Consider the following 12,147-nt stretch of genomic DNA (forward strand, 5'->3'; position numbering starts at 1 on the left):
TATTCCCATGTTGTTTTTGGTAGAATTGTTTCCTAAAGAAAACCACTCCTAGATCTTGGCTCTCCCGGTCAGAGTTCTTGTGCACTCTGTAACATCTTGGGCGTGGTAGTCCGGTTTTCCTAGTAACTCTGTTAATGTGCTGTGCAAGATTGAGAATTTGAGTATGTAGTATATATGATATTAAATTGTGAATTAATGGGACTTAACAATGTAACAGTGTATCAGCATTTGAAGATCTTGGTACTTGGTATACTGTTAAGGAAAATTTGCCTCCAAATTTTAAGCTGGAAGGTCACTGGAATAACATTTAGAAAAGAATCACAACTACAGGGTTTTTTTAGATTTTCGGTACATATGTTAAGAATTGTGTACAAATTGAAACGTCCGTACTGATCCTCAAAACAACCAATAAAAAATTAAGAATTTTGTGAAACACATAAAAAAAAATCACACTAAGAAAAAGGTGAAATTAGAAAGCTGGTAGTGGGTAGAATCTATATATTGTAACAAGTCACCACACTGCACACAAGGCCTTGAGTTTCAAAGAGAATTTAATGCTTGGGGGTTTAAGGGCCAGCATAGACAGGAGGCCCCCCCTGGTGATCCCGGAGTTCAGGAGAGCCCTGGGAGTCTGTGAGGTGATTGTGACCTGAGGAGGAGGAGGGACCGGAAGCTGCAGGAAGGCTCCACCGCCGGAGTTGGTGGGTGGGGGTGGGGCACCTCGGAACCTGAGCTCTTTCTTACTATTCGTTTTCATTAACATTTGTAAGACACATCTTGAATGGGCCAAAGTATGGTGGGAGAGTCTGCACTTTTGGGAGTAACATCAATTTGGAATTTCCCCTGGATGGAAGCACATCCAGATGGAACCACAGGATTAAGGGATTGGAAAGTGGATTAGAGGCCAGCTGTGCCACCTCCTTGTAGTGTAGGAATCCGGTTACCTGTCTCTGGATGAGCGGGCTTTCTTGCTGGGCCGGAAGTGGTCCCTGGCACTGTGAGGCAATCCAGAATAGAGAAGGTCTTCATCTTCCTCTGAAAACTCCTCTTCTGAAGACAGTCCTCTTCCCTCTTGGTCGTCGTTAGCCAAACCCTTGTAGGAAACAGCCCTGCATTCCCTGGTCTGTTGGTCAGAGTGACCAACATGGCCTCTCACCTGGACGCCATATTTTAATATCGCCTAAATTTGTGGCTTAGACCAGATTTACCCTGGACTCTCTCAGCCTGCCCAGGCTGACCTGCTTCCTGCCTTGTCCTTCTTAATCAACCTTCCTTAAGGCCCCTCTGCCTACCTTCCCTTTCCTTCCCCCTCCTTCCCACTCTTACCCTCCCCCACCCACGCCGCCTCCTCCTCCTCTGTTGGAGGTATGGAGGTGAGTGTCTGGGCAATCTGCTCTGGGGACCCTTTGAGGTCACTTGCACACAGGACTTGGAGATGATTATGGAAGACAAAGGTCTGGGGTCCAAACCCAGGGAAACCCAGAGAGTTCCAATCCCAAGTAATTCTATATCCTTATACTGGCAGATCATGTTTTTCTCCCTTTAGTTCATAAAACAGGACACAGAGGAAGGGGCACAGGAGAGGAGGAGAGCCTGGGAAAGAGGAGGCGGCACATGGATGTGGAAGGAGCTGGGACGGGGCCACTTTCCTCCTGGAGATTCTCCCTTCATTGTAAATGAGGATAATTGCAGCCCTTCTTGTTCCCTGGCTTTATAGAGAGAACTCCCTGAGGTCACAGAGGTGGAGGCACTCAGGAAATGTCAGGGGCTGTTGTTGGGGGCGGGGGACCAGTATCACTGACCTAAGTGCCCAGGGCTGGCGGTGGGACAAAGCCTGGGACCCCTGACTCTAGGTCTCTAAGGTCCCACTGGCCTGAGGCCCTATGAGCAGTGGGGTCCCCCCCGCCCCGGCTCTCCCATCCAGGCTAGCAAGGGGGCTGCATGTGAAAATTCAGCCCCACTGTGGGTCACTTCTGTCCCCAGGCAGGGCCTATCTTCAGTGTAGATTATCTCACGGAGACACATCTTGATCTAAAAGGTTAGCTCCTCAAGGGCAGGGACAGTGTGTTGGGCTCTTGGTGGATCTGGGTGGGCACCTGAGGCCATTGTCATCTCTTCCTCCCGCTGCCCATCCCTGGGGGCAGTTGGTGGGAGGCAGGGGAGGGCAGTCTCCGGGCTGTCAGAAGCCCCTCTAGGGACTAATGGGCTCACGTTCCCAGAGCACTGTAGAGAGGAAGGGAAGGCTCTAGCTGTGTGCCCTAGGCCACACTGGGGAATCCGGTCTTGAAAATGCCAAGTCTCCTGGGTCTCTTATCTCTGCAACTTCTTCGGGGCCGGGGACCATGTGCTGACTGCGCCTGTCGCCCGTGGCTCTGGTCCTTGCTTGCCATGACAGAGCCCCTGTGCTCTTAGATGGTCTGGTTGGGGAGGACGGTGGCTCTGCTCCACGGAGACCTCCCAGTGGCAGCTCCAGGCTCCCAGGGGTCTGGTGATGGCCAAGTGCACCCCCCCACCCTCCCCTTCTGCTCCTGGAGCAGCTGCTTTCTCTGGAGACCAAGCAGGAGGCTACCTGTGCCCTGTGAGCAAACTGGTAGAGGGAGTGCCAGAGGGAGCCTCTGCTGTCCCTCCTCAGGGTGCTCCCACGGCCCATCACCATGTGTGAAGCCACTCCGTCAGAGGCGAATTTCTTTGAGGAATGCCGCTTCTGCAGTTTCTGGAAGACCTACTTCACATTGCACACACCACAGGAAGGAACACTGGCTGGTTAGCTCGCTCCCTTGTAAGTTGCGCCCCAGCCAGAGGGAGTCTCAGACTCTAGCTTGCTTAAGAATTGCCTGGAGTCAACTGGGCCCTGGCTAGAGGCAACAAGCTAAAAAAACCATTTTGAGAACTGGGTAAATACGAATGTGGGCTGTAAGATGGTATTGTTCAATTATTGTTAATTTTCTCGAGTGTGATAATGGCATTGAAGTTATAGGGGAGCATGCTCTTGTTCTCTGGAGATGAAGCTGACGTATTTAGAGGTGAAGTACTGTGGTGTCTTGAACGGTTTTCTCTTGAATAGTTCAGCCAAACAGACATGCATGTGCACGCTTGCACACACACGTGCATGGGCACATTAGCAAATATGGCAAATATGGCAAAATGGTAGTAACTGTTGAATGTAGGTGGTGGGTTTCTGGATGATCATCTTTTTCAGCTGTGTGTGTGTGCATGCTGGAAAATGATCACAATACAAAGTTACGGGCAAAATCACGTGAGCATTTGTTTAAAATTCCAGCGCCCACCCTCAGAGCCCACTTTTAGGAGGCCCAGGTGGCACTCAGAATGGGGATGTGAGCAAGCTCCCCAGGTGCTCCTGACACAGGTGACCCTCAGAAACCACCGCAGAAACACTGCTCTGAGAGCCCAGGGTGTCAAGATGGAAAGACCAGCCCAAGCGCGTGGTGCGTGTGGGGCAGGTGCAGTGCCAGGCTGGGGAAAGCATCCTGCTGGGCAGTACAGGGAGTCAGCACCATGCTGGGCCGCTTGGGTGCCCGGCTCCCTTCTGCTTCTCACCCCTGTTGGGGGCAGCACTGGCCACCGTGTGGGAGACTCCTCTCGCTGCAGCCCCAGCTCCGGCCGCCGTGCCTCTCTCTGTGCTCATGTTCCAGCAACTTTCAGCTGCTTCAACATCATGCTGTGTCCGACCTCCTGGCCTTTGCCCAGACTGTCCTTTCTGCTTAGAATCACCTTTGTTCTTAACCTTCCAATTTCCATCCTCCCCCATCACACGTACCATCTCCAGGTCCCCTTCTCCAGGAAGCCTTCCCAAGACTGGGTCAGTGATCCCTTCTGTGTGCTCCCACAGCACCTTGATTTTCCACTTACTGGTCCGTGGCTCGCTAACGTGAGAAATCCTGGAGTCTTACTGTGGAGCCCGCAGGGCTGTTGCCCGGGCTTTTGGGTTTCCTCACTCCAGGTGGTGGCAGGTTTCACTGCCCGGGCCTTGAGGGTGAGTGGGGCAGGTGGCCAGTCCTGCTCTCAAGTGGGAGACCCTCTAGCGCTTTCTTTTTATCTCCAACCCAATGATCCACAGCAAGAGATGCTGGATCCATGGGAGCCTGGGATCCCGCCAGCCCGTGATGGGCACGTACCTTCGGTGAGAATAAACCCTGTTTTCAGCCACTGTGATTCGGGTGTTTGTTGGTTAGCACAGCACAACCGAGCCCAGACTGACTGATAGACAGCCCTTACTCATTTCCATACACGCGCCTGGCCCAATTCCTCGCACAAAACAGACCCTTAAGAAGTAACTGCTGTCACAGTTTTTCTTGGCTGCAAAACAGGCCTCAAAGTCCATGCAGATGTTTCAAGATGCACCACCCCCGTGTCCCTGGCTTCTTCGCTGGTGATACAGGACCCTCCATGCAGATGCCCACGGTATCCTCATACAAGGAGGTGCAAATGCTGACGCATTTTTGGCAGTTCAGACTCCTGGATGGATCCCAAGTTAACCATGGGCTGCTGACACCCACAGGCCCTGGCGAAGGCTCTGGTGAACAAGGGCACCTCGCCACCCACTGCCCTGCTTATTAACTTGTGAAGATCCATCCCCTTCGGGCCACCTCCCCAGAAGAGCATGAGCCAGGGCCCCTCCCCACTCTGGGTTACCAGCCTAGCTTTGGGAAAAGCTCTGAGGAAAAGTTTGTCCCCATCACCTCTTCAGTCCCCTAGCTCTGTGGCCCTTTCCTCTTGCCAGCTTGCCCGGGTCTCAAGCACACCTGTTCCCCCCTCTCCTGACCCCAGGGACTGCGGAAGCTAAAATGCATACGCTTGCATTAACGTGTGAATGTGGAAGGCAGCACCCCACAAAGTCAGCCTGAGAGGCCTCGGGCAAATGCGGTGAAATTGCTGGTGCTTTTGGACCTCGTGTCCGGGGAAGGTGCGGGTCATAGGGAGATGTCGCAGCTGCAGCTGCCTTATCCACGGGCCCTGCAGTCCAGACTGGCCCCAACCTCTCAGCGTTGGGTCCTTGAGGGCAGTGGATCCCAGATACAGGAGACAATGGGTTCCCAGGGGGTCCCAGCTCAAGGAGCGCAGAGCAGCCGATGGCAAAGAGGTGGGCAGAGGGTGGGGGCAGTCACAGAGGAGACCCGGGAGGCAGGGGGAGCAGGCTTCTCCTCACTGCTGAGTGGATGTTCCTGGGACCACAGGTTTACGTAGCCTCAGAAGCCCGGGCCCCAGGGTGGGTCTCTGGAATCCTCATTCTCAGCCAGGCTGGTGTGGGGGCCCCACTTGTCCAAGAACTCTCTGCACGTCCCAGGGGGGCCTGCAAGGAGGAGCCTGTGACCCCCCCATCTGTAATCTGTACATGGCTGTGTACTTCCCAAAGTCCCTTCATTCCATTATTTCCTCAGATCTTGACATGCCGAGTAGCCAGGAGGGAGGAATACTATTGTCCACGCTCACAAGTAGCTGAACTGAGACCCAGAGAGGTGAAAAAAGTGCCCTGGTCCCCACAGCGAGTCCGAGCCTGGGAGACCCTCTGACCAGTGTCCTGCCTGTTCTACTATGACATTCTATGTAGGAAAGGACGAGAGTTTGTCCGTGAGTTTCATGCTGGAGCTTTGCACGCATGTGCACGTACACACACACACACACACACACACACACACACACTCAAAATGCTGGTCCCACTGACATAAATATCCTGGGCCTCTGGGACAGACATCCTTGTAGGAGACCACTGAGCCTTTGTGAGCGGGGTCTTGACACCCTTTGTGTGAGGTCACCCAGCCAGGGGCTGCCCACGTGGCTGGGAGCCATGAAGGGCCGTCCCAGCCAAGCCTGGCCTTGGCCTCTGCTCTTCATGGGGTACAAGTGGATGCCAGTGGCCAAGGGGCTCCTCATGGTATACATGTGGCCGCTGGTGGGTCCCGAGGGCTCATCTGGCTCAAATTCTCATAGTTGGACTCCTGAACCTGGGGCCTGTGGACAGGAGAAAGTGCATTGACCACCCAATACACAAGTGGGGCGCCGCCAATTGCCCACACTATGCCCCAGCCACGGGCAGGAAGGAGAGTGGAAACGGGAGCCCGGCCTAGACCCAGCAGAGCGTGGGGACTAACTAAGGTTGGAGAAAGGACAGCGGACCACAGCGTCTGCAGAGCAGGGAGGAGGCTACCATGCAGGACGGCCTCCCAGACCCCAGAGGCACTATGTTCTGGAAGGGATCTCGTCGGTGGCATCAACAACCGTCTTGTGCCTGGTGCCCCCCACACTGATCTCCCCAGGCGTGGCCCCCTGAGCTCTAGCTGCTCTCCTGACTTCTCCCGCGGGCATCTCAGACCTATGTGTGAGCGCTTGCACCCCCTCCTCCCTGTCTTCATCTCAGTCAGTGGCACCCAGGGTTACAGCGCCGAAGCTGGGCACCCTGGCTGCCTCCCTCACTCGTGCTGCCCACCTGGCCCCCTGGTCAGCCCTGCCTTCTGTCTGCACCGCCTCTCCACCTCCACCCAGCCGCAGCCTTGGCCAGCAGCCTCCTCGGAAGGCTCCTGGCCCCCAGTCTTGTTTGGGTGGGGCCCCCCCGGGTGCTTCCCATCGCCACTCAGTGACTGCCCATTGGCCCCTTCCCGGGTCTCCCCTGAGCCTGTGACCTGCCCAGCGGCCGCCTCCCTCCCTGGGGCTCTGCTGCGTGGCCCTGTCCATTTCCTTCACAGCTTGTACTTCAGAATCGAAGATGATCTTGTTCACGTGTTTATTAAATTCTCCACATTAAAATGTGAGTTTTCTGAAGTTGGGGAATTTTGCTGTAGCGTTAGCGCCCAACACGGTGTCCGGTACATAGCAGGTACTCAATATGTATCTGACCCCTCAGCTTTCTGATTTAGGTGACTCGGTGTGCTAGTAAATTAGCAAAGCAGAGGGACATTGCACGGGTTTTCAAAAACGGGGATGGCTGAACAGGCAGCTAGAGAGAGGGGCCTGGGCTGGTAATATGGCTTTTCCAGCCCTCAGGGCACAGGGAGAGACCAAGTTATGGGAACGCCTGGGCTTGTCCAATAGGCCCTGAAAGACTGTGTTTGGCCTCCCCACTCCCCAGCATCCCAGGCACCCTGCCCAGGGTCAGTGAATTGTATTCTTTCTTCCACGCAGACCTTCACTTGAACAGACACTGAGAGAGAAGGAGAGCCTGGACTGCAGGGTCGGCACGTCCTAGCTTAAACCCTCTGAACCTCTAATGGCATTTTGTTTGAGAAGCCTTCAGCTCTGGGGGAGAATGAGCGCCCCGAGCTGGCTTTTGTTTGAGTCTGCCTATTCTAGAATGCTGGGGAGCCCGAGAGGAAACACAGCCTCTAGGAATCACATCTAGGTGCGGACATAAGACAGAAAAATGACACTTTGGCACCAGGATACCAGGCAGGTCTGGGAGAGATGCCAGTGTGAGGCCCAGACTGTGAATGCTGAAGGAGGGGTGGGTGAGGAGAGCAGGTCAGCGTGGCCTGGTCTGGCCAAGAAGGACTTGGGAGACTGAAGAGCAGGGCTTTGGAAGGCTGTAGGGAAGGTCGAAACGCTGGTCGAGGCCCAGACCCCAGCCCTGCCCCTTTGCCTGGTCTTTCTCCTTATGCTACAAGCCCCGGGAACTCTGTGCCTTGGCCAGTGGGGACTTAGACTGGGGTGGGTGAAGGCAGGGTACTCACCGTGGTGGGGTGTCCTGGGCAACTGGGTGCTCTGTATGAGGGACAGAGAGAGAGAGAGAGGCATGAGTCTCCATGGTAGCCTCAGGTGACAGGCCCTGCTGTCCACCCCACCCCACTGTGGAAAGTGGTCTGAAGGGACATGCGACAAACACTAGCTAGCCGGGCATGAAGTGGCCTTAGAGATGACCAGGAGTTAACGATGAGAAGCATAGAGGGAGCAGACGCCCGGCAGAAAACCCCGCCTTTCTCAGGACCATGGCGCCCAGAACGTTTGGTGGGTCTGAAGAACCGGCAAGGAAAGACAGCAATAGCCAGGGCAACCGTGACAAATTCTGGATTTCGTCCCAAGACGATGTGAGGCGGGGGCTACTGACCTGGATGGTCCGAGAGGCTCTGGGAAGCCCCTGTCTGGCACAAGCCAATTTCCCATCCAGCTCAGCAAGAGCAATGAGGGGCGAACGGCAGGTCCGGAGGACACCCTGCTAGCCCACATTTCCGCACCTGTCTTTCCCTCTGCTGGGAATACCATCAGCTCCTTGCTTCAGTTCCTGATCTAGCTGTCCCCTTACTCGTAAAGCCTTCCCTCCTGGCCTGTCCGGACGTCCCACCAAGGTGAGGCACGCTACACTCTGGGCCTCTCTGGTACCCGGGCTCCGGGACAGCCCTTCTCCCTGCAGACTGCAATTATTTGCTTACTCCTCAGCACCCCATTCGATGGCAGGTCTTACTCATCTCTGTCTTCCGGGCACCTACACAGCACACAGTAGGTCCTCAAGATGCTTACTGTAACACAACGGAATGGGGCTGTTTGGAAGGCCTATGTGTGGTCAGAATCCTCGGGGAGGAGTCATTTATGGGGTATGGGCGAAGGGTGGGAGTTACATTTTTGGGGTCTCTGTCTCTAGGCTCCAGGCAAGTTCCTTCACTTCTCTGTCCTCAGCTTCCTTAAAATGGGCTTCCTGCTCGTTCCCCGCTCCTGGGCTCTACGCAGGGAGAGGAAAGCGAGATGAGGCACAGGTGCGGAAAGCGTGCAGGGGCTGAGTCATGCCAGGCGGTCGGCCAGTCGGTCTTTCCTGGGAGAGAGCCCCCGCCCGGCCCCTCGCCCCCACCCTGGCCCGGGGTGCACCCACCTAGGCGGCGGCGGGCGGCGGCGCGGGCGGCCAGAATGCCGAGCAGCAGTAACGCCTTGAGGCCGAGCGCGCCGAGCGGGAGGGCGAGCGCCGGGGCCCCGGAGGCGCCGTGGAATCGGAACAAGTAGACGCTGGCCTCCGCGCGGCCCAGACTGTTGGAGGCCGTGCACGTGTAGCGGCCGTCGTGGGCCAGCGCGGGCAGCTCGGCGGTCACCTGGTGGCCGTGACCCTCACCCGGGGCCGGCACGGCGGCCGAGCCGTTGCCCAGGGCCGGGCCGGACCAGTCGAGGGCGGGCGGCGGCTCCCCCTCGGCCGTGCAGAGCGCGCGGAAGGCGTGCGCCGGCCCGGGCAGCACCGAGAGGTTGACGATCCTCGGGGCGGCTGCGGGCGGCGGCCAGGGCGTCGGGGGGAGAAAGAAAACTGTGGTCAGAGCAGTGGCGGGCAAGGGCAAGGGGGGGGACCCCCTCCCAGTTCTTTTTAGTCACCAAGAGATTTGGGGGCGGGGGGCGCGGAGAGGAGGGAGTAGGCGCTCTAGCGTCACGGTGCCTGGGACCCCATAGAGATGTGGCCTTGGGCAAGCTATTCTGAAGCTCCGTGCCTCAGTTTCTTCATGCGTAAAATGGGAATCATTTACCTTATGGGGTCGTTGAGAAGATTTGGCAAGTTAATACATGTGGGGTGCTTGGATTCGGGCCTGGCCCATAGCAAATGCTCACTCAACGGTCATTACCGTTGCTGGAGCTCAGGGCTGGGGACGGTCTGCCGGTATGATTTCAAGGGCACTTCCCACTCGCAGACAGCCTCACCAAGGTCTAGAGTTGAATGCGTGGGTCTGCGGCAGGGCGGCGCGAGGGCCCCGGGTTAGAAACTGACATGCACTCGGAGAGGCGGCCCAGCCAGCCCAAGGGCATATGGGAAGTTCTTGGCAGAGCCAGACTGGAACCCTTGAACGGGATCCTCACAGCAGGCAGGCCTAGGATTTTTAAAAGCTCCCCAGCTAATTCCAGTGCGCAGCCAGGGTTGAGAACCTCTGCTCTAGGGACCGGGGACCCTGGTTCCCACTTCTTTAGGGTCTAGCAAAGTACTGCGCACTTGGCGGGCTCCCGGGGCACCTCCCCAGGGGGCTGCGGGGGCCCTTCAGTGCACAGAGCGCACATTCCTTCGCAGCCTTGCCATTACTGTTCAACTCGTGTCCCTCCCCCCTAGACTGAGAGCTCCTGGGGCCATTCACCAACTTCCCCCCACCTCGCCCCCACGAGCTTCATTCCGATGCCCACTCCCGGGCACCGCTCAGCCCTTCTCGGGGCCAGCATTATGCATTTTTAACAAATTCCCGGGCGGCCCGCGTCCATCGCCAGGTGTGCGGCCCCTGCCCTAGAGAAAGGCGCCGTGTATCGCCCCCCTGGGGACGCGGCGGGCCGGGGGTAAGGGCGCCGCGCTCACCGGTCACGCGGAGCCGGACGCCGTGGCGGCTCTCGTAGCGGTCGTGGACGTCGCCGGCGAACTCGACGCGGCAGAAGTAGCGGCCGTCGTCGGCCAGGGCGAGGCGCTCGACGCGCAGCGACAGGTCGTTGCGGCGCGGGTTGCCCAGCAGCCGGAAGCGGCCGTGCAGGCTCAGCGCCGTCTGGCAGAGCTCGCTGCCCCGCGCCGCCGCGCACCGGAACACCTGCGGGCCCGCGTAGGCCTCGCCCGCGCGCCAGATGGCCGTGAGCGGCCCGTCGTAGTGGCGGTGTGGGTGCGTGAAGGTGCAGGGCAGCACGGCCGCCTCGCCCGCCGCTGCGCTCACCTCGGCCGGCACCTGCATGGACCAGCGCTGCGCCGGCGCACCTACGGGCGGCCGGGAGCGTCAGCGGACGCTGGGGTGGGGGGACCCCTCGCCGGGGAGCCTGCAACCCGGAGGACTCAGGGAGCGCCCCGCGGAGGGGGGCGCTGGAAACCCCAGGATTTCAGGAAGCGTCTCCCTCGTGGGGGCCCAGAAACCCACTCCGTGACTTGAGAGGCATCTCTCGGGATCTTGATTCCCATGACTCTCGAGGTGCCTGGACCCTCCCTGCCTCGTTCGGGGAGATCCCACCTCACCTACAGGCCCACTGACCCCATACTCTTTCCCACCACCTGCCCTGCTGCAGAAAAGCCTCGGGATCCGTGGTTACCATACAGCCCCAAGCCCCCCACGACGGTGAAAATAAAAACACTTACTGTGCACCTCTGTGTTGACCAAGTTCCCAGTAGTATCTCTTTTGGTTCTTGCAGATGAACCTAGATGGAAGCACAGTTATCCGTGGGTTACATGTAATAAACGGAGGCACAGAGAAGTTGTGTAATTAGGTAAGTCACACAGCTAGAAAGAGGCACAGGCAGCATTCAGACTCAGGACTGCCTGACTCCACAGCCAACAGTCTAGTGCACTAAAGGCATGGAAGCTTGGGGCTCATCCAAGGAGACCAACACTCCCATTTACAGAGAGGAAATAGGCCTCAGCAAGGGGTGGTAGGTTTTGAACTTAATGTGTGGAGCTGGTAGACGAGGTTCCTTTAGAATCCAGGTCAACCCAAAGGGGCGTCCCAAAAGCCAGATAAGGAGCTGAGAGAGCACGACCAGTAGAGCTTCGTGCTGTCTTCTTGCTCTGGGCCTAGTTGCCTCACCTGCTGTGCTGTGAGCCTCTGAAGTATGGTTGAGCTCACGTCTGGGAGCTGTGCTGGGCCTCCAGCTCAAAGATGGCGGCAGAGCCCCTGCCCCTGTTGTTGCATGCGGGCCCTGCTTTGGGGAGTGGGCGAGCAGGTGGGCGGTTGGGTGTTGGAGCTGGGCCTGGGAGGATCAGGCCAGGGGTGGTGTCTCCCTGAGGAGGGAGGACAGGCTGGTAGACCCGACCGGCTAGAACCCTGAATGCAGTTCACAAAAGGGATCTTTAGGGGGAATAATATAGTTGCTCTTGTACTTCCCAAGAGCTTTGTAATTTACACATTTCCCTCAAGACACCCTTGGGGAGTGAGGCAGGGGGGATATTGTTATAGATCAGAAAACGGAGGCTCAGAGTCACACAGGCAGAATATGGGAGAAACCCAGCTTTTCTGACTCCACGTCCAGTGCTCTTTACTCTTTGGGGGTAGCTGCTGCCTTGGGTAGGAATCCCCTGAGCCCACAGCCGGTGACCACCCATCCTCCAAGAAGCCTATCCCATCTACTCTGCTTCCTCACTGCTTGCTTCATGCTTTCCTTGCAGCCTAGTGGCCTCCTGCGGTGTGCTGCAGGTGTGTGCAGCAGGGGTGTGCTGCGGGTGTGTGCTGTAGGGGTGTGCTGCAGGGGTGTGCAGTAGGGGTGTGCAGCAGGGGTGT

At 57.3% G+C, this 12,147-nt stretch overlaps 1 protein-coding gene across 2 annotated transcripts in view; it reads right to left on the reverse strand.

The window, feature by feature from the left end:
• Positions 1 to 2,545: 2,545 nt before the first annotated feature.
• Positions 2,546 to 12,147, reverse strand: part of SIGLEC15 (sialic acid binding Ig like lectin 15) — a 15,433-nt gene continuing 5,831 nt past the window's right edge. Inside the window, exons 2-6 of one of the 2 annotated variants that reach the window (XM_025886864.2) lie at positions 11,012 to 11,071; positions 10,256 to 10,639; positions 8,813 to 9,193; positions 7,683 to 7,713; positions 2,546 to 5,970 (exon numbers count right to left, since the gene is read on the reverse strand). In XM_025886864.2, coding sequence (XP_025742649.1) covers positions 5,889 to 5,970; positions 7,683 to 7,713; positions 8,813 to 9,193; positions 10,256 to 10,639; positions 11,012 to 11,071 — 938 coding nt within the window. In that variant the 3' untranslated portion in view covers positions 2,546 to 5,888. The other variant, XR_012380026.1, reaches the window with a different exon arrangement.

Source organism: Callorhinus ursinus, unplaced genomic scaffold, assembly GCF_003265705.2.
Source record: "Callorhinus ursinus isolate GAN/ISIS: 27379988/994484 unplaced genomic scaffold, GSC_fseal_2.0 scaffold11, whole genome shotgun sequence".
Lineage (NCBI taxonomy): Eukaryota > Metazoa > Chordata > Mammalia > Carnivora > Otariidae > Callorhinus > Callorhinus ursinus.